The sequence below is a fragment of the Apostichopus japonicus genome, chromosome 5, assembly GCF_037975245.1.
Source record: "Apostichopus japonicus isolate 1M-3 chromosome 5, ASM3797524v1, whole genome shotgun sequence".
In the NCBI taxonomy this organism is placed as follows: Eukaryota; Metazoa; Echinodermata; class Holothuroidea; order Aspidochirotida; family Stichopodidae; genus Apostichopus; species Apostichopus japonicus.
The window spans coordinates 15,991,380-16,014,667 of record NC_092565.1 but is presented as its reverse complement, the minus strand read 5'-3'; the positions used below and the strand labels follow the sequence as shown (position 1 = coordinate 16,014,667).

Here is a 23,288-nt window from a genome sequence, read left to right as displayed (position 1 = left end):
ACAAGAGGTTTTTCACGCCTAGGCACTCCAGCAGTACGCTGAGGACATGTAATATAGGTGGTCACATTTAACAGTATGTTCGTTGGTCACATATGTTAGGTGGTCACATTTAGCAGTAAGGCCCCAACACAAGCAATAACCTCGAGCCGTGAAGGAGATTTAAACTGCACGACGACATGAAATCAAAGAAATAACCCACAAGAGGTTCCCCCCCCCCCCCAGGCACTCCAGCAGAGGACATGTATTATAGGTGGTCACATTTAGCAGTATGTTTGTTGCAGCCTTCTTCTCCCTCTCCTCAATTTTTTTTTTTTTTTTTGGGGGGGGGTTCACCCTTATCTTTGCTTACAACTCATTATCTAGGGAAGTACAAGTCCTATGTTAAATAAGTTGATACTGCATGACCTACCTGTGACAGCACGTAGTCCAGAGTTTGGTTGATATAGTCAGCCAGCATCAGAACAAAGGTATTCTCGCTCTGAAGGAAAATCAGACCGTAGATAAGAAGAATGAACAGAGCTCCTTAAAAAGTCTGACAAGTCTGAACAAGCAATCAACTCATCAAGTGCAAAGATGGTAGTTTTAAGAAAACAACTTCAACTTTTCAGAATGCACCTGCTTGGTAAAAAAATCACTCATTTAATAATTACACTTGTTTGACTACTCTCAAATGTTGGTTCTGTTTCTTTCTTTTTCCTTTTTTTGGTAGCAACAGAATAATTTGCAGAGTGAGGATGTTGCTTGTTTCACCTGATTTATTTGGTAATGACTAATATTATTTATATTTTATAAGTAAATGAACAACAGAATGGTTATATAGAGAATTGTCACCAACCACAAGCTGGATAGCTCAGTTGCTAGAGAGCTGGACTTGTAATCCAGAGGTTACTGGTTCTAATTACTGTTCTAGCCCCCCCCCCCAAAAAAAAAATTATGTTATTACTGTTGTCATTCTTATTTATATATATTCCAACCTTTTGTGACATAAGTCACTAATATCACCTGCTTAATTTAAAAACTCACACCAGAAACTTTGTGTCCTTCATTCATATTATGTTAAAGTCTTATTGCATCGATTGAACACCTTTAAAGTCGACGTCAACCATCAGTCAACGTGCTGAGCTATATTGATGATATCATTTCCAAAATGACTCATCTTTTCTTGACAAGTGGAAGATACTAACAACAGATTGTGTAAATGCAGCTAGAGAACTTTTGTTCCTACACCTTGGAAGTAACCTCCATCTTTGACTGGTTGCAATGATCAGGGGCGTCGGAAGCTATTTGGGATTGGTATGGCAGATCAGAGTGTGGCCATCTATCATAATTATCGGGGGGACATTTGGTAGGTCAAACTACGCTACGCGCCACCATGGTTGGCGCGTAGTGTAATGGAGAACATTTTGAAAAAATGCCTCCCAGATTGCAGGAAAGGGCACTTCCCAAGCTTGAAAACAAGACCCATGCCATGCCAGAGTAGTCATATTTAGCCTACTTGCTTGTTTCATTTGGGTCTTTATTTTTTGCCATTTTTTTTTTTTTTTTTTTTGCGCCATGAATACGGCTCCGACGCCCCTGATGATGGGACCTATTTCAAATAAGACACATATTACTTACCTCTTCAATCAGAGCCACAGAGTTGGTCAATACATGATCAATGTCTGTTACGAGTGTCTGGGAGGTACTCTGGTTGAAAGCAGTGAGATATGTGCATTGTTAAATACAGAGTAGGAACTTGTCATGAAATTTTCAGGTTAACGATAATATATTTTACATGAAATTCTTCAACAAATTAATCTGGTTTTCTGAAAATAACTTGTTGTTTTGATCGTGACAAATAGATATTGTTCGGATACCAAAGAAAACGAGAGAAAAAAAGAAGGAGAATACTGAAATATGGATTGACAAGACATGGAGGAACTTTACCTCCGTTGGGATTTCTCATTCTTTTGTCGTTTGAAATGCTCATTTTTAGAGAGGATGTTATTGTCCATTACCAGCAGGAAGCTATCAAGTCCTAACCTTTATGTTTTCTAACAGATCCAGGTAACCCTGAAGCAAACATTCTCTTTCTTCACTTTATGAATGGTATCAACTTTAAGATCACACTTGCCGATAAAATCATTAAACAATTTTAGACAGGAAAATGCATCCCGGACTTGAAACCAGGATCGGTAAAGGTGTAAGACTTACACAAAAAAAAACCCAAAACAAGTGACTGTCTTTAGCAACTTTAAACTGATTCACATACATTTTCAAGACACTCTGAGAATTCCATGTTGGCCAATGAAAGCTAAACTTTTCCTGACCCCGGCGCCAACCAAAGTGGGGCTCAGGTCGTTGGTAATACTTTGCTACCTGGGTCTGTTAAGATTTATATGTTGTCTCTAAGGGTTGGTGGATGACACAAGGACATGCAATGAATATACAGGTATGTCTCTATCATATTACATTTAAGTCATGTGCTTTCTTCCAATAGCCAGCCAGGTCAATTTGCAGACTATTTGATAGTAGCACTAGCATTCTTATATTTATTTAAAGAGAGAGAAAGGGGGGTGGGGAAGGAGGGAAGGGAGGGAAGGGTAGAGGAGGGGAGGAGCAACAGCACCCTTGTTTTCCTCTGCCAACTGTTCAGAGCTGTAACCTTGCTAGGATCTGAAATCTACTGACATCAAGAAATATAAAGGAATTTGTTATGTTATTGCTACAAATTATCTCTTTTCTTGATAGATAAGAGCATTTCCTCTCAGAATACTGAGAGACCAGTGCTCAAGAGCTACTTACAGTCAGTTCATTGGTACGATTTTCAAGTGTTGGTAATTCAGCTTTCAGCACGTTCTGTAACAGAGCAAGAAACAGGGAAAGAAAGTCAACTGAATACCCCCCCAAAAAAATTAAATAAATAAATAAGCATATCGAAAATTACGTAAATGTAAACAATTTGGAACTTTCTCTCTTTGCTCTTTTCATTGAAAAAGAAAACCAAAAAGGGTGTTCAGTGACCTGCACCATTTTGTGCAGCCAGTTTGCAGCCTTCACAGGGGACAGTATTTATTATTAAGCAGAGGACAGACTGGCAGTGATCTAGGCCCTTTGGCAAAATTAGTCATTGTACTCACTCCACCAGCTGCATGGCCATTTGTTAAATATTTAACCCAACTCTGAATATAACTTAATGCTTTAATGGATTAATGCCCACCTTAATGGAACAAAACCAGTACTGAAGGGTTCTAAATATCTGATTTGATTACAGGGTCTTGTGAAGACTAGTGGAACCACTGTTGCTATTTGCCCCGGGGCACTGCCGGAGAGCCTGAGTAATCAGTACGTACCTGGACCTGCGGACCTGTTGCAACAGTAACTATGGTGATATCACTCTATTCATTTGATTACGAATGGCTTTACATTACAATTTATGTTGTATGGTAAAAAATGTCACCACTGTTTACTGTGCATACATCTCTAAAGGATAAGAGCAAAGGTGTAGGTTACACACAAAAATCACAATGACTGGCATAAATATCCAATATGGCAAAAAAATACAAGTCTTTCAAAAACGAGTTGTTATTCACTACCCATCCAACATGAAATAAAATATCCAAATCTTTTGTATACATAACAGGCACTCCATTTTTAGGTAATCATTAAGGCTATACTTACAACATCGTCTTGCAATGCTACCAACTCGTTGGTCCTGATACTTTCAAGCTCATTAGCATGCGCTCTTAAGTCATCTGCCAGATCACTATTGGTCTGTGAAGAAAGGAGATTATCACCATCATAATCATTATGATACCAAGCGTAATTACAGTCATTACTATGGCACCAATCAATGTCACATATATATATATATATATATATATATATATATATATATATATATGTATATATACATATATATATATATATATATATATATATATATATATATATATGTATATATATATATATATATATATATATATCAATATCTATATATATATACTACTGTAATTCTAAATATGTCTCATTTGTCACATTTTGGTTATAAGTGCAGGACGTCATTAAACTAACTACAGGTTCAAGACAAATTTAAACAGTCTAATGGCACTTCATGTAATTAGACACCCTAAACAAGAGTCATCCATGTGAAGACTACCCTAATCTTGTATTCTATTAACCCCTGGGGTATAAATAGGTCTTGAGAGGAACCATGGAAGGTCATGACTAACTATAATCAAGAGCAATCCAAAAGATGAGATGACAAAGTTTACTACTTATTCCCACCCCACAAGTATTAAAAAATCACAAAAACATGTATTTTATTGTTTTTCAAGGTTTCCAATTAATCCTTTTTGCAATTTTTCTTCCACTAACATGGAAAACTGTCAGACAAATGAATCAAACTAATTAATTTCTCATCCACTAAAACTTCATTATGACATCAAATTCGTTAATTAGTTGTGTATTAATTTTCGCTTGGTGGAACAGTCTAGGAGGGTAGGTGTCTTAGTGTTAGATTAAATTGCAGTTGCAACTGAATCGCTGCCTTCAACGTCTTCAAAACTCAGCAGCCAGACTGGTTACACAGTTGACTAAACCTACATCCCACGTCTCGCCAGTCCTCCCTACACTGCACTAGCTACCTGTTTACCAGTGCATTCTCTTCAAGACTAGGCTCCTCCTTGCGTTTCATTCTCTTCATGTCACTTCACCTTCATACATTCAAGAACTCATTCATCCGTACCAACAACCTACACGACAGTTTCGCTCCACCAACACAGGACTCTTGCACATTCCATGAACACAACACTCTTGGGGACACTGCTCCTTTTCTTCATCTGGGCCATCCCTGCTTTTCACTTCAATCTTTCTCATGACCTGCACCACGAGTGTCAGGTTGACAGATATGGCGCGTTTATTATTTATATGGGTCATATTCAAAACTCAAAAACTAAATATCACATCAAATTCATAGATGCCTTGGCTTTGAGGGAGGGTTGTAGCTGAGGTTTATAAGAATCTCTCAGTCACAAGATAAATAAGATGGCAGATGATCAAACATTGTCAACAATTTCATGACTCACCAAACTATCTGCCAGAGCATTGATAGCTAACACTTCTGCACTGAGATCGACCACAGGAGATTCGTCCAACTATAAAGAAATGGAGTAGAAACTCTTTCAAGAATGAATTAATAAGAACTTGACGCAAACGTATGGAGCACCTTAAATCGAAAGAATATCTGAAAATTTGCATTTTATATTTTGCCGAGACATCAGCATTTAAGTAATGCAACAATCTGATGAAAGAACTAATTCCGTCTGCTATTTTCCAGGTAAGGTAGCAAGGTATTTATATATGTGAAATATGTGCTTACTGTTTCATCTCTTGATCTGAGCTAAGACTATGCATCACACATGAGCAAATGTAATCATGAAACAACTAGTTTTTTTTAAGCTTACGAAAGAATACAGAGAGTATCGATGAAATCCAAAAGCTTACCTCGGTTGTTAACTGAGCATAGTCTAGTGCAGAGAAATCTATGTTGCCAAGGTCTGTGAGAAAACTACTCTCTTCAAAATTCAAGGTATCCTGTAAGTCGATGGGGTCAATCAATGAACTGACATCCACTGCATCTCGAAGATCCTAGAGAACAGAATAATCATAATAAAACAAGAAAAGAATTTAAACATGACAAACAATATGTGCATTCTAATTAACCAGATTGTTGAAAATTGTAAGTACTTGTTGATATAAAAGGAAATCATCTGATCATGTGACTTAAACAAACTTTAATAATGGTCGTTAACAGCAAACAGTCCTTGCATATGCTATGTAGTCATTCAGTTTCCATTGGTTGGTTATATGACCCAACCGACGACTAGGTCACGACTGTCCGGTTGAGTCGCTTTCATAATATGTCGGGCAAAATCATAAAGATCCCTTAATAAGTGATTTCAGCTAAATCATCAAGATCACTTAAAATGAGATTTCAGCTAAATCACAAAGATCCATTAAAAGGAGATTTCAGCTAAATCACAAAGATCCATTAAAAGGAGATTTCAGCTAAATCATAAAAGATCCCATAATAGGTGATTTCAGGCAATAACCTTACCTTTCTATATTTCGTAGAGTTGTCTTTTAAAAATGCAATTGATGTGATGAGAAGTTTAACAGTTATACCATAAGATACATGAAAGAACTGAGACTGCTGCACTTACATTGATAATCGTGTCAATATCAGATCCAAAGAAGTCATCCAGATTTAGAGATTCCCAAAGTGGCTCATTATTCTCACAACTCCTAATGAACGATATGAAAAGAAAAAAATCAATTTATCCAAGCAGTGTTGCATATTTTAGTCTTTCGCCACCTTGTCTTCTACTGGAATATCACATTCGACTTGGCTTTTATTTGCATTTGTATCCACTTGAATTTAACATTCATTGCAAGATTGCCAACCTCCTTTTAGATCTTTATTTTGTGTCAGTACGTCAAGTAATTTTTTATGGGCCATCATTTGAGACTTTTCACTCATTTTCAAGTTTTTTGTCACTCGGCCAATTTTTCAAACGGTAATTTACAGGCAAGAGCAGATATTTTTGAATATTTTGAACATTTCTTTCAATTGTAGGCAATAAACCAATCACTCAAGATAAGACTACCACAGCCAATTCACATAATGAGGTCTTAAATATGAAATTATTGAAAATCATCATAAAATCTTTTGGTCTATAACTCTTTTAACTTACCTCAATGCTGCAGAAAGGCTAATATTCTGGAAGCTGGCTACGCCGGAACTTGATAGGTTGGCTTGGAATAATAAAGGTTGTAACTACAGAGACAGAAAAGTTAATGGAGATACAAAAATCCTCTGAAAAGAATGTAATCACTTTTCAACCTGTTTTTTTATTTAATATATATATATATATTTAAAAAATCAACATAAGACAGTGGAATTACGACCTTCCTTACCGGTTTCGAACCTCTGGACATACAATCAGCGTCCATAGCCTAGTGGTTAGGGCTCATTCAACTCATGCTTTCTTTCTCAGCGATCGCATTACCCACTAACTTTTAACATTTTACATTCAAATCTTTGTTTCTTTCTTATTTTATATCAGTTTAAAATGAGCAAAGAAACTTCTGGCTGGAATGGAATCCAAACCGGTGATCTGAGGTTTGCGAGCCCTTGCTTGCCACTTGCTGTTTATTATTGGAAGAAACTGGGGTGTAAACCCTGGTTGCATGGTCTCAAAGGTACTGTGACTTCTGACCAGGAACCTAGAAATCAACTTACAGCATCAAAGGTACTTGGATCACCAAGTGGCTGGCACAGAAAGATTTCTCCTACACTTCCAAACAGGAAGTACCAGGCAGCCAACATGGCCACAGTGAAGTAGAACAAGAATGAAAACACCCATCCCCTGTAAAAAGAAAACAAAAAAATTAATTTGAATAATAATACTAGTAATCATAATTTATTCTTATATAGCGCTTTACATCAAAAAGAATGATATCAAAGCACTTCACAGAATCGCATAAAATAATACAACTTAAAAAAACAAGAGCATCAATGACGCAGTATCTCAATACTGGAAGTTTTAATTTTGATTCCTAATTTCAAATCTTTGCTCTGTCTCTACAATTATCAATATCAATCATGGTACAACGAATATATAACTTGCATTTTTGCCACTAATAGTCTCTGCAGGTTACACTTTATCCTGCTAGTCTTGCCTTTAGCGCTCATTGCCTGTTAGTCGAAAGAACGACGTTGCAAGGTTTAGTAATGTCATAGAATATTTAAGAACTTGTTTTTTATGTGGTATCCTTCATCTTGGGTCAGTCTCTGTTGGACTTTTTGGTCATATAGTTTGACGTCAATCACAACGGCCAAATTAGAAGAGGCGAACAACTCGACCATATTCTTGATGCCTGCCTTGAGAGCTAGGCCTATTGACCTACTGTATGTTACTGTAGACTGTAGTGGTGACTACCATCAAAACTGTGTCCACTTCTAGATATCAAAACAACCCACGTTTTTCCATCTCAATTTTTCTGACATGAAGATTTCATGGATTTATGACTTGGAAAAAATAATGTAAAAGAAGATTACAAGTTTTTATATGCAAGTGATGGGTGGCCTCCTCCCCCCCCCCCCTAATAGCCACCTCAGTTCCTCTCCATTTTGTTATTTTATTTTAATTCCTTGTACAATTGATGTCAAACATTACAGGTTCAAAAGAAAGCTAAACATACGGCCATGGCTATTCTTACGACTAGTCGTAACAATTATTTATAAACTATTCTTACGACAAAGGGCGAATTCAAGCACAGTAAAGTAAATAAAGCAACTGCGCATGTAGTAGGGGTAACCCTAACTTTAACCCTAAACCCCAATCCTAACACTAACCCTAACCGGAAATTATTGTTACTCCTGGTCGTAAAAAATAGTACTCCTGTCATAAAAATAGCAACTGCGCATGCGTAATCGGAAATTATTCTTACAAACAGTCGTAAGAATAGCCACTTTGTTCTTATAACCTTATACATCTTATATCCTTATAAATAAAACATAACCTTATACAATTTTTATAGTCTTATAAAAGTTGTGATGCTATGGCCGGCTCCTGTTTTATACGTACCCATCAAACAAACTTACCCTGGTCCTTCCTAGGAAAAGCTGTCTGAACACCAGTACAATGCTAATGTGGCTATCACTGAAAGCCTAATAGGCCTAGGGGGCCTAGGCCTATAGCCTATATATATATTTTTTAAATGCACTAGGCCTACAGTAAGTAGTCTTCAGAAATACAAGAATGTGTATACGTAATTATACAAAATACATGAAGGGCACTCAAACAAACTTATCATGGCCCTTGCTCTGAAAAGCTACCTGAACACCAGTACTATCCTTAAATGGATGCTACAAAAACGTATAATTCAGCAGTACAGGCTGTGTATATGTAATTAGCATGCAATACACACCTCGCGTACCTAACTACACTACAGAAAATTTGTCGCGAGGGTAGCCATTTTCCTATATAACATGTAGCTGTCATGAGTCATAGCCAATCTGCTACAAAACAGACTTGGGGGCGGGGCTTAATCATCAAAAACGGACCTTTTTACTAAAAGTAGGAGCGACAGCTCAGTGTTGTTTTAAGAAAGAAAAATCATTTAAACATCAAATAAAGCAAATAAAAGCCATAAAATGTCATATACAGCTAGTAAAATTCTTATTAATACCTACCTGTAAACAACAAATGAAAGTTTAAAATGTTAATAAAACATATAATACATAGGACCCTACTTTAGACGATACCACTGTTGAAAGACAATTCTATTCTATTCTCTTTCATAAAACATAAGTTTTGGAGCGTGTGCAAAACAGGTCTGACAAAGTGTGTTTTCGGCCCAAATTGGCCCAATTTGGACATAAATCGGTGAAAAAGTCACAGAATAAGATACAATTCTGGAATAAAAAATAGTAACTTTTGTTGGTCTATATGATATATTCTTGCTCTGGAAATTCCAGAGAAAAAGAACTTTGTTTGAAGACGCTGAAAAATTTTTAAGAGAAGAGAGAGTCCCACTTACTGTTACAATATCTCTATACATGTAATGTATTGAGATAAAAAAATTAAAAAAAATTATTACAGCTTAAAAATATTAGTCTAAAAATATTGCATCCTAAAAATTACAGAAAAAAAAACATGAGAATATTAAACGAAACCACATGGCCAAAGTTTGCAAACAGAGTGAGAGAGAGTGAGCTACACCTGAAGCTCTGGATAACAGCAATTTTTGCATTTTACCCGCAAAAGTTAACCTACATGATGACATTTACAGCCCCCAAAATATAGAATGTTTAAGTTTCTGATAGTTCCACAAGAGGAGTTTACAAAGTTAACCTCACACATGGTGAATGAAATGAGAATGCCTACAATGTTAGTGATTATTTTCCAAAGTATATTTTAATAGTGTGAACTTTGAGTACAAAGTTCCGAATGACCCATATATCAAGTATGAAGTTCAATAAAGCTTTACTCCGGGAGTTTCACTAACAAAGTTCTCATAGTTTGACCCCTGTTGGCCTTTCACCAGCGCATAAACACATAAAACATGCTTTGGTACTTGCTGAGGAGGATCTATACACCATTTACACATCATTTTTGTGGTAATTAAGATTACAAGGCTTTCAGTGTTTGACTTCTTTTGACCTCAAATGACCTGTGACCTCCACAGATAACAACAGGGTTCTCAGTACTAAGGTAGATCAACATTCCCAGTCTGAAGTTAATCCACCAAGTATTTTTTGAATTATTTTGTAGTGGGTGGAAGAGATAGCGGTGGGTAGAAGGGATCGAGGTGGGTGGAAGGGAGAGGTGGGTGGAAGGAATAGATTTGGGTGGCAGAAACAGAGGTTGGATGGGAAAGGAAAGGCCCTGTCAAACTGTCACCCACCCCACTGCAACTTGATCCCCTCAATCTAATCCTTGCATTCCAATGAACATGAATTACACATTACGGACCACAGGCTTGCAAAAAGACTTTCAAGTAAGACCTGTCCATCACAGACTAACTTTCTTTGCAATGGAAGGGCTGGGGGGGGGGGGAAGTGATTAAAATAGTACTGGGAAATTAATGATATAATTAATATCATAATGATAATTTATTAAACAAGAAAGCCTGTTTACTTACAAGACTAGCATACAACCGCCACACTTTGCCAGGCATTCTCTTTCAGTTGGTTCATCGTCCCTCTTCCTTCCTATCTCTCCAAAAATTATCCCGAGAATGTACAAGGCTGAAATCACACCTATCAGGCTGGCTAGGACAGCAGAGCCGGCAAAACTAACAAAGAAAAGAGAAAGAGAGAGGGAATGACTAGCAATCAGTGTCCTTTATAATCTCTGAGGATGTGACTATAAGAGCCAACAGCTGCTACTCTAACCTAAACTAACAAAGACAAAGTGAAAGAGAGAGGGAATGACTAGCAGTCAGTGTCCTTTATAATCTCTGAGGATGTGACTATAAGAGCCAACAGCTGCTACTCTAACCTAAACTAACAAAGACAAAGTGAAAGAGAGAGGGAATGACTAGCAGTCAGTGTCCTTTATAATCTCTGAGGATGTGACTATAAGAGCCAACAGCTGCTACTCTAACCTAAACTAACAAAGACAAAGAGAAAGAGAGAGGGAATGACTAGCAATCAGTGTCCTTTATAATCTCTGAGGATGTGACTATAAGAGCCAACAGCTGCTACTCTAACCTAAACTAACGGTTTAAAAGAGAACAAACTAAATCAGCTTCAAGCAAACAAATGATATATGTTTTTAAGAGTCCAAAAGAAAAAAATTCTAGTAAAGGGTTTACGGTATTATGCTCATTATCGACAACCTAATTTGACTTTGAAATCAGCAAAATAAAAGCCATCAACGTCTTAAAAGATATGGAAATGTCAATATGTTTTAAGGCGGTCACCAAGCAGCGTGCTATAGTTGATAAAAAATTATGTAGTTCAGAAGCAGGGTTGAAATGAGAATCAGAGACCCACAGAAAATTCTCTATTTTTCTTCTTTATGCTTTGGTAGACAGCTGTAAACATTGGTTGGAAATGAGTATCCTTAATATAGATGAACTTCTCTAATTACTCTAACCTCAACAAGAAAGTGACAAATTTGTTCAATAGACCATAAAATCAAACCTTTAATGGGTTAAAAGATCATATTAACAGACATCATTTTCATGGGTAACCGACACACACAGGTGCACACAACTCAAATAACCGCTCCCCGTGTCACTACAGTGTGCCAAACCTCTACATGTCCCCCTAGGGGACTTCCCATAGGGTGCATGCCATGAACCATTGATAACCCTGGGTAAAGCGAGGCTATGGAAATCAAGTGCCTTGCCTATGGTGCAACGTAATGATCTTTACTCCTAAAAACCTACAACCCTTAGATCACAATTCCGTTGCCTTAGTTAAAGTCACCATGGCAGTACCTTACATCGACTGACAGATATAAAGCGATCTGTCAAGTCTCCTACGGTTAATTATCAAGAGGAAATGTTTTTCACAAAATGAGGCGACACTCACCCATACTGAGTTACTTGGCTGGCTACATTATCCACATTGGGGTCATTTATAGCATATGAGATACTGTCAAACAGAGTATCAACCTGACTCAGCTGTAAGAAAGCAGACATGAATAAAAAAAATAATCATAATAAAAAAAAAAATTCTGAAGAAACGGGGGAGAACATCTCTCTGCTAAGATTTTACCAATCTTTCATTAACATTTCTACCGGAGCTTTGTGAAATACAACAATGTCTATGACATATTACAATGTCTATGAAATACAACAATATCCATGCAATATAACAATATCCATGCAATATATAACAATATATATGAAATATAACAATATGTACAACCATACATGTCCCGACTTTATGCAAATGTAACAGTTTGTTTGTAGGGTACAAGATAAGGTTCCCATACTTGTGTGTTTGTCCATACTTGTTGGAGTTAATGTGTTGGAGCAAAGATACTCACACTATCCTGCGTTAATGTGTTGAATTGGTTGGTATCAAAACTTTGTGGCAGTTCAAAGGATCCAGCTGAGGGTAGAATTAAGAAATTGGTGAGTGGAATACAAAGAATTAGATACAACGTCTGGTTGCGTTTAGATAGCAAAGGAAAATAATCTATCATGAGAAAAGTGACTGGACATTCATCATGTGAGAACTATCCATACAATGACTAAGTTTCCACAATGAGTTGCATGAAAACTTATTGAGGATAGAAAATTGCTATTTTATGTTTTATCATACACATTCTACATTTCCAGAAACATTTGAACATCCACAACATAGTTCTTATCATTCTTCCTGTTACCAGTGTAGCAGGAACGAAAACCACAAAGACAACAGACTCAGTGATTCCTCGCAATATTTTCTATGAGAAAGATTAACATAACATATTGTACACAAGAACGTAGACCATTCCCTGAGAGCAAGGATCTTGCACACATGTGGACCAGATGTCAATTGTATGAAGTTCATGGAGGCTTGACCTTTGTAGCTATAGTGTATATAAACTTGCTTACAAACTGGTAACTCAATTTACCTCAAATGGAGTTTGACATCCCAAAATCAACTGGTTAGTATTCTAGTTCAAACTCTTGACATGGTAGAGCGAGGATGCATAAGTTAGGAGATAGGTAAGTGAGGCAGGTAATTAAATACTTTTCACTGAAGACTTAACAAGAGATTTTGCGAGAGTTGTCGAGGGTCAATAGTAGTATCCATCAGTAGCAATTAAAAAACAGCTCAGCTGGAAGGAGACACACCCAACCATCACCATAGGACTATATGATGGACAAATCACACCCCCTCCTCACCCCACAGTCAGGAGACATACACTCAACCATCACCATTGGTCTATGTGATGGACAAATCACACCCCTTCCTCACCCCACAGTCAGGAGATGCAAACCCAACCATCACCATTGGTCTATGTGATGGACAAATCACACCCCTTCCTCACCCCGCAGTCAGGAGATGCAAACCCAACCATCACCATTGGTCTATGTGATGGACAAATCACACCGCCTCCTCACCCACAGTCAGGAGATGCAAACCCAACCATCACCATGGTCTATGTGATGGACAAATCACACCCCCTCCTCACCCCACAGTCAGAAGACACACACCCAACTATCACCATTGGTTGATGTGATGGACATAACTGTGAAACAACTTCCCACCCCTCCTCACCCCACAGTCAGGAGACACAAACCAACCATCACCATTGGTCTATGTGATGGACAAATCACACCACTCCTCACCCCAGTCATGAGATGCACACTCAACCATCACCATTGGTCTATGCGATGGACAAATCACACCCCCTCCTCACCCCACAGTCATGAGACACACACCCAACCATCACCATTGGTCTATGTGATTGACAAATCACACCCCCTTTTCACCCCACAGTCAGGAGATGCAAACCCAACTACTATATACTGAACCATAGTCTTCTGAACTAATCTTCCAAACGGAACAAGCTTTTTCTTAGTTGTTTCGGGGAGTTGTTCTTCCCAAGGATCTCTGTGATCATAAAGCCAAAGATGATAGTTGAGTTTGTGTCCAAATCAAAGGCTGACATAAGGCATAACATTAACTTGGAAATGTTGTAGACCATTGAAACATGCTATCATTCCATTCTATTCGATTTCTATATCCGTTACTTGTCTATTTCAACAGCTGAGGGTCATAAAAGTGGCTGGACTAGTTAGTCTAACCCAGACACTATTAGCTCAGTTTCTCTGATTGAGCACAAAGGTCAATGGGAAAACAAAGACTTTTATGGCTTCAATGGTTGTCAAGGACACATGGTGTTGAATGTCATCCAAAAGTGCCCCATTGTTTATAAGAATTAAGTTAATACAACCTGTTTCCATTGAATTATTATGATTTTATAATAAAACAATGGATTAGTAATAACAATTAAGGCCTGCAATGAGGAGCCATAGTCATTGTCATCATCATTGTCATCATCAAATCAGCCTTCAAGGAGAATTCTGGCAATTTTGCATATTTGGACTCTCAAACTTGGGAACGAAATTGCGGTCTGTGGCAAATGAGTGACATTTTGCACCATGTATTCTATCCTTCCAATCATACTCATGGACACCTTAAATTAACTATCATTCGTACCTTGAGAAACATTCAGGATGGGATCAATATCTGACAGCAACTTGTTGGCTTTTCCAGATAAATTTTTGGCCAGAAACTCGTTCAAGGAATTTTGCTGTTGGGATACGTCGGCCTAGAGTGGAAATAATTATCAGAACAGACACTTGTTAAATGTAACGATACTATGAAAGATTCATATAATATTTCTGGGGCCAGAGAAAGGGAATACAGCTCATGCCATATGGCATCTGGGGATCAGTACAAGGGACTATTATCAAAGTGAAGGGTAGGTGCCATGAATCAGTCAGCCCTGTACAACAGTTCCATAGCAAATTTGATGAACTGTGTTAAATTTTCAGAGGTTCTTCTTCTGTCGTTCACCTTAAAATTTATGAGAAAGGAAACAGCTTTGTAAAGCCTGATGAGTTTCAAAGTTCAATTGTGAGTTGGACTTACCAAGGTTTGAAAATCTGTGTTAACAATGAATTGTTCAGAATCAAATTGATCTGCAGTCATTTTACAAGCCATATCGTTTTGGCAGGCTTCTGACATCAGTGTTGCATTATAGTTATTGGTAAATACTGCCAATGCATCACGCAGGTCCATTTCACTGCTTTTCACGTCGTCGACTAAGACCAACGAGTCACTGATAGATTGTGCGCCTGCAAAGAAGAAAACCGAAGACAGCTTTTAAAACATTCTCGATACAGTTGTTTTCACACACAGATTTGAATATCAGAGCTGATGTATCCAAGGCTCCTGTTAAACATGTGCAAAATTAATAGTAGATGTCGTCAGGTTCTGTGGTCAAATACTAACAAGGCACGTAAAAGTAAGTAGCACTCATCAGTGTTAGTCAAACTCAGCGCAAGATCAACTTTTTCACTCTGGGTTATTTTTCTTCCCTCCTCGACAAAGTGAACAGAGCTCAGCGCTAAATAAACCTTGATCGTAGGTGAGGTAAACACTTACTCTGATCCAAACTGACAACCCTCTTGAAGACCGTATCAATATCATCATCAAGCAACTTCATCACATCCTCAGAAGTTGCTAATAACAGAAAAAAGAAGACAAAAAGAAATAAAAATTTCCCTTTGTTGTTGTTGTCGATTTTTTCTTCAAACTTTCTCGCCATCTTCTTTATTATAATTAAAGTTTTGATATCAGAAGAAAGGAAGGGCTGAATGTAACGTTTTTGCATTGAGATATTTTTGGTACCTTCGTTTGCTTTTGAAAGGTATCTGAAAATTAAAATATGTGAAGTTTCCAAGGTTATTTAAGGTAAAATTTGTTGACAAAAATCAGATCAGTTAATTAATGAGTTTAAATGTTTTTGAATGACTGTCAAATTTGACAACCAATACACTTATAGATGCTATTCAAGATTTTCTGTGCACTAATCTGCACAGTTCATTCGATTAAGTTGAAAGGGCAATTTCTCAAACCACTTGGATATGAAACTTGCACTCTTATCCTAGCTGTTCTCCTCATAGTCTGCAACAATGTAACAAAATTAATTCGTCTTCTGAGACTTTTTATGTTTAGTAAAATGACCTTGTCACTTTTTTGTTTATTAAAATTTACATTGTCATAAAATGATATAATTAATTAGGCATTTGTCTTTGTCTTGATTATTAAGCCTTATTGTAAACTTATCCTTAGCTGGAAACCAAAACACAAAAGTTTGTAGTAAATGTAGAAAATACTTATTGTTCGAACTTAAATGTCGAATTGTTGCGTGCACAAACATTTTGGAATGATACCATCCTCGCATGCACTTACGTACACGAAACAAAAACGAAACAACTGCATCGGGTAAAAGAGGAGGATTCCTGCAAGAATATTTGACGTTCAAACTGATTCAATTCAAGCATTCCTTACTTTGTATTTCTTCAACTGCCAGCAGGACTGTCTCGTTAGCGGTTTCTACAAGATATTCAAACTCCTATTAATGAAAAAAAAATGAATTGGATTGATTTGTTTTATATATATATATATATATATGTGTCAACAAGATAATTAACTTTGCGATCAAGAAAATGCAGTCAGCTGTAAAAGAACACAAGTTAAATGAGGATTTTGGGAGTAACCAATATGAATTAAAAGATAATGGATTGCAGCAAAATGTTGATATTTGTGATGGTCAGTTTAATTATGATCCATAAATGGCAATACATGTTTATGTCAACGACTTTGTTTCTGTGGGGATTGTGCAAGGGGGGGGGGGGGGTGATGAGGGGAGGGGGATGAAATCTGCTTAAGGAGTCTGTCTGGGCCACAGAATATTAAGAATGAATTGTAATCATTATTAGTATCACTCATTATTAGTATCACATACTGACGAGTTACTAAATTGTCTCAATTTGAACAATTGCATTCCTATTTTATGTAAACCTGCGTCATGGTTTCAGCCAACCTAAAGCAAAATGAAGTTGTTTGAACCATTTACTACAGCTGCTTTCCAAATTATACAACACACTAGATTCACATTTTCCTTCCCTATCGTGAATGCACGCATTTACATCCTTAAAAACTTCAATCAGAACATCCCATGCTTCGGTGCCTTGGTACAAAACAAAGCGTTTTCTTTTTCAATGTCATACAACAATTAGGTATAGCTGAAAATGAAATGTTTTTATCTAAGATGTTCATAATATTTCTTCTTTTCAAAATGGAGCAAGATCTTGTTAGCAAATAAAGTCATTTTTTTAAAACTAAAACGAAGAAGGTGAAAAAAAAGATAGAAAAAGATAAAGGATATTTTGTGCTGCTGTATTTTGTGTTAGGTAAAGACAAGATTGTTTACACAGACAGCATCTAATATATATTTACCTTGAATATGCTGTTTGTGTAGCATTTCCAATCCTGATTTGTAGTATCTATCGTATTAATGGCCGTTTCAACCGAACCAGTGAATGTCCTTCCGCCAAGAAAGACACTTGCACACCCAATCCTAAATGGAAAAAAAAGAAAAGGACTATGATCAGATATCTTAGTACCCAAAATGTTAAATCTTTTAGACCAAATTTGCCAGAAAGTTACTTCCTGCCCGATTCCTCCCAAAGAGGAAGATACAAAAATGCTGGAGCCATTTACATAGAAAGTTATCTTGACAAACCCCTTGCCAAAATCTTTGATTTATGACTAGTCTGGAAACACATAATAATAATAATACAAGAATTTGTAAAGCGCTTATCCACTTATAAAACTGCTCAGAAGCGCTGCAGGAGCAAAGTACCCAAAATGGACACAACAGTTATCAAACAAATGGATACGCATTCATGAATAAGAACGTCTTGAGTTCTTTCTGGAAAGTTGACACATGCTGGATTGTTTTCAGATGTAAGGGGAGACTGTTCCAGAGCTGTGGAGCTGATCTAGCAAAGCAACGTTCCCCATAGGTGGAAGTGCGAACAGTAGGAACAGATAGCATATGTTGTACGCTTGAACGAAGCACCCTGCTAGGTCTGTATTCTTGGAGAAGTTCTTTTAGGTAAACCGCAGGGCTAAACCATTCCTTGCTTTGAAAACAAGGACACAAATTTTATAATTGATTCTGTTCGCAATTCTAAGCCAGTGAAGATATTTTTCTACATGAGACTATTTCATTTACAGAACCAAATTCAAGTCCTTTCTGAGTTACTAGCTGGGTCTGGGATACAGGTTAAACTCAGTGCTGTTGCTATATACAACTGAAACCCTGTGTTAAAGCTAAAGATGGATCCTGTAGCCTAAATCCCAATTTGGCATATTTCAAACAGTTGGGGATAAATCAGGCAACTGAAGGGTGCATCAACACAAACTGCGATGCAAGATAGAGAAGATAATACCCTGTTACCATAGATACAACAAAGAGATGCCAAAGTTAGCCAGATCCGTTTATGCAATATGGTAGTGAAGTACAAGCCCTTACATCGCCATGCAATGTAATGCTAGTGTTGAATCTACTAACAAACCATGGACGTAACACTGATAAAATACGACAAACATCCCGGTCTTATGTCTCGTAGATTAAGACTACAAGGTGGAGCGAGGCATGGAGTCAGAACGTATGAAAAAAGACTAGAAAAATTTGGTTTGATAACATGTACTACAAAACATCTCCTTTTTGTGTCTTTTTTTGCAGCAGATCTCTGCAAAATACACTTCTCATCTCACAGATTTAACATTTTAGCAATCTGCTGGCAAGAATGTCAGATGATGATGATGATGACTTCTGGAAGTTTGATTTGCATTCAAACCTGTCTGAGGAGTCTGAAATTGAAGATACAGCAAATTGTTCTCTTACCCGAGAAGCAAGGCTGTACACAAGAGAAAAGAGACAAGACCCCATCTCTTCCACAGGTTATTGTCTTCTTTATTTTGTAACATCTCTCCTCCACAGTTGTCACAGCAACGACAGCAACAGAAGATGGCACCAATGCAAGGTACCAAAAGGGCCAGAATTAATCCCAGAATGAAAAACACAGGTATGGCCACAAATGCAGTAACAAACGTGGAATAGTTCTGAAAAAGTAGACAAATACAAATTTAATTATAAATCGGCAGAGAGGTAAATATTTCCAAAACTCACCTGGTGTGGATATTTACAAGAGATAAACTTAACAGCTGTCTCCTCACAGGACACTGCAGTCGACACGGCAGAGCGCAGTCCTCGTGAGGAGATAGTGAAGTACTGAGATCACTATGTAACAGATCACTGTATAACAGATCACTATATAACAGATCACTTTATAACAGATCACTATATAACAGATCACTTTATAACAGATTACTATATAACAGATCACTATATAACAGATCACTATATAATAGATCACTATATAACAGATCACTTTATAACACATCACTATATAACAGATCACTATATAACAGATCACTATATAACAGATCACTTTATAACAGATCACTATATAACAGATCACTATATAAAAGATCACTATATAACAGATCACTATATAACAGATCACTATATAACAGATCACTATATAACAGATCACTACATAACAGATCACTACATAACAGATCACTATACATAATAGATCACTATATAACAGATCACTATATAACAGATCACTATATAACAGATCACTATATAACAGATCACTTTATAACAGATCACTATATAACAGATCACTATATAACAGATCACTATATAACAGATCAGACGGATTATTTAAAGTGACAAGGTGATTGTGCTGGCAATGAAAAACATGAAAATAAAAATAAAAATAAAAAATAAAAAATAAAAAAAAACTTTAGAATATCAATTTAATTTATTCTTTAAGGGCAAATTGAACATTGCCTTTGATTTTCGTTCAATTGGCAGCCCTGGTACTACGGCAAGTTTCCAGCTTTATAAAGGACCAAGGCAATTATCAAAATTTTGATAGGGCAGCAAGCCAGTTTTGATTGGGAAAAAAGGGTTTACAGAAACGTCAGAAAACAGGAACTGTTCATAAGAACTTTCGTAAAAAAAGTGTGTATCTAGATCTATTACGTTTTCGGTAGCTGATCAATAGCTATTCTCTGACGTTGCTGGTGTTTGCCAGGAATTTGTGAGATAATAATGGGCATATCTACAAAAATGTGATTAAAGGGGTATGGCAGTTGTTGCCGTCAGTAACTGATGATCATCTATAGGGCATCATGGTCAATTGTAGGGGCATCGAAGGGCAAATAGCCTGGAGGTAATTTGAAGGAAGATCCACGCCTCTGCTATGGTCCTGGTATAGAAGTTCTAAAATCGGCAAGCAGCTGCTCCGGTTAGATTCATGTGTTTTACGTGTCAGTAATACGCTTGTTCTGCAGTGCAACATTCATAGTCCTAGCAATGTATAATCAATGTGCATATATAATCGCAAATTCTTAACTTATCAATCTTTTACGATTGCCAAAGTATTTGTCATTTCTTCAAACATGTTTACAGTAACTCATTACTGGCCTGGTTCACAGTTATCGGATGTCTGATCGAGCGTATCGATTGCAGTGTAGTCTAACTTTAATGTGCAAAAATATGTGCCTGCTATCGCGCTAGGCTAGAGCCTACCCTATAACGTCCTTCTACAGAAAACTCTTGTATACTTATCATCACACCACTACAAGGTGTTACATATATTCATTGTTTGCATGTTTGCTTTTGTGAATGCTAGTAGTTGTATTAGCCTTGTAGATTAATTCAAAAGTTTTTGATTTACTATAAAAGATGAACCGTTCTAGATTGAAAGTTTTTCATAGTTTCTGTTCGGTAGATGTTTTAACATGATTTTGACACCACACGTTAAGACATGCTGTAGTAAAGTGAAATTTTGTTGTGTTCACCCGTTTAGTATTTGCATGTATTATGTAATAGTTCGCAATAGCTAGTTTGTAGCGTTAGTTGTTTCCACGTGTGTTTGTTCAGTTCTGTACACGGTGTTGTATGGCGAACATCGTCCCTGCAGATCTCCGGGGCTCGCCTCGTAAACCCCTTACTATTTTGGTCATATTTAATTAATCTTGAGTCGTCAATAGCCCAGATTTACATATATCTTTACTATCTGGAGTCCGTGAGTAGATGTCACTCTTCTCAGAGGCAGGATGCCTCAGGTTTTGGATGGGTTTGGCTTCTGACTCGAAGCCATTGGTTTCCAAGATGGCGGACCTACTATAGTATATGGCGAGAGATGGAGTTTCTTGATGTCCGCGAGCGTGGAGAACTTCCTGTACCGCGAGCGAAGAGTCTCCTTCGTCTTGTTATCCGCGAGCGAGCTGATCCCAGTATAGTAAGGGATTGAGTAACACATATTACTATTGTTTAAATGCCGTATGTACCCTTATTGTTATTTCATTGAAATGTGGTTTTGTAATTGTTGCCCCTCTGGCTAGGTTGTACTTCACTGTGTAAAGTACGTATGTTAGGTTGTGTATTTTTGGACCTTGGTCCTATGGGTTTATAGCGTGCGTTGTGTACACTGTGTAGATCAGTGGTTGTGTATTGTTAAGCACATGGGTGCTATAGTAGTATTGCGTACTTTTATACTGTACTGTAGAGGGACAGTACTGGTTAGGTTGGGTTTAAGTTACAGAGAGTTATTAACAGTAACGTGTACTGTATTGACAGTTGAGTTGTATTGAAAGATTATTTATTGTACCTGTATTTTGAGTATTGTACTACTCGCAGTGTAAAGAGTGTACGTATTCGTATTTTGTATCTTGAACATATTGTTTACTGTTGGTCACTATAGAGTTGTCTCAGAGCTTGTCCTTCTAATCTTAGCCTTTGTGGATAGCCATGGGGTGCCAAGTCTCTTGAGAGTTTGTGGGTTCAGGAGGTAGAAATTCCTGCTGTCTAGGAACAGTACGGTGGAAAGGCCTATAATGTGTTGCAGCGGCATGTATTGCCCTAGGCTGGCCATTACGAAGGTGTTAAATTCCTCGCCTGTTGGCAAACGTTTATTATTATTTATGCAGATTATATCATAATGTTCATTTTACATTATTCTTGATACGTTTTATACATTTTTATACTGTATTGTACGAGTGCTACGTCGTATTGCAGGGTAATATAATAGAGTCTTTATTTGTATCTACATTTTTCATAGATTGAGTATAGGTTTTTCCCCGAATTAAGACAGAGTTTAAATAAGAGTAAAGAGTCCTTTAAGCCATTTAAGTCTATTGAGCCATTGTATATTGTTCATTTGTACATTTTCATTTTCATAGAGTTTGTAATAAAAAGTCAGCCGTTGTTTCAATGCAAGAACACTCTTGCCTCCTCATTGATCACTTATGAGGTCGAAGCGTAGAACCCTAAATTCGGTAATTTCCCCGCCATCCGTGGTTCGCTTCACATGCAAGAACAAATAAAGACAGTGCACCATGGAGAAAAATTTGTTTTGCCTATTTCTGCAATGTAAATGACAGCAATGATGTCATAACTGTAACTGCAGTAAACGCGAGAAGAGCTTTGTGATTACTCGACTACAAAAAGGAGTCGACTATCAGCACTAACCTAGACCCACAACAGCAAATATTTGTTTTGATTACACTTCCCACACACATGCACACGAACACACTGGGATGGAGGTTGCAACGCAATTAAAAAATAGTAATTGGGTAAAGCCAGATAGAATTTATGTCTATCAAGGTTTCCCTAGTATTCATTTTGTGAGGTGGACGCCTTTCTGTCTCTTGTAGCCGCCTCACTGTTTCAGAGAAAGGAATAAAAAATTGCAATGATTGCAATCCAACTTTTTTAACCCATGCCATGATCTGATATTGACAGATTAGCTGTGAATACTAAATAATAGCAACAAATAAAAATTTTTCTGCCTATTTAACATAGCATTTTGATCTAATTTATGTTAGGATAATTACTATTAGGATGTTTCAACAAAATGATCATGGTGCCTTTGTTCCCAGACCTTCCCCCCCCCCCCCAAGGATATGATCCAATGTCACAAATCAGTTTACCGTCTGTTACACGAGAAATGCCAGGGGGCAGGGCTGTCTATCCTCATAAGATATGGTGTTCTAGAGCAGTTTATTCTTCGAATGCTCATATTTCTCGTAATGCTCATAAAATCCCCATCACACAAGGAGTTGAAATATC

At 37.2% G+C, this 23,288-nt stretch overlaps 1 protein-coding gene across 2 annotated transcripts in view; it reads right to left on the bottom strand.

Moving 5' to 3' along the window:
- The window catches only part of LOC139967836 (prominin-1-A-like), a 54,244-nt gene that overhangs the window by 11,788 nt on the left and 19,168 nt on the right, over nt 1-23,288 (bottom strand). For both annotated transcript variants that reach the window (XM_071971961.1, XM_071971962.1), the window contains exons 4-21: nt 18,984-19,201; nt 17,528-17,648; nt 16,577-16,640; nt 15,668-15,745; nt 15,152-15,357; nt 14,717-14,828; nt 12,549-12,613; nt 12,089-12,180; nt 10,690-10,842; nt 7,283-7,409; nt 6,735-6,817; nt 6,204-6,285; nt 5,485-5,628; nt 5,067-5,135; nt 3,661-3,753; nt 2,785-2,838; nt 1,618-1,686; nt 410-478 (exon numbers count right to left, since the gene is read on the bottom strand). In XM_071971961.1, the coding sequence (XP_071828062.1) occupies nt 410-478; nt 1,618-1,686; nt 2,785-2,838; nt 3,661-3,753; nt 5,067-5,135; nt 5,485-5,628; nt 6,204-6,285; nt 6,735-6,817; nt 7,283-7,409; nt 10,690-10,842; nt 12,089-12,180; nt 12,549-12,613; nt 14,717-14,828; nt 15,152-15,357; nt 15,668-15,745; nt 16,577-16,640; nt 17,528-17,648; nt 18,984-19,201 (1,899 nt within the window). The remainder of the gene's footprint in view (nt 1-409; nt 479-1,617; nt 1,687-2,784; nt 2,839-3,660; nt 3,754-5,066; nt 5,136-5,484; nt 5,629-6,203; nt 6,286-6,734; nt 6,818-7,282; nt 7,410-10,689; nt 10,843-12,088; nt 12,181-12,548; nt 12,614-14,716; nt 14,829-15,151; nt 15,358-15,667; nt 15,746-16,576; nt 16,641-17,527; nt 17,649-18,983; nt 19,202-23,288) is intronic.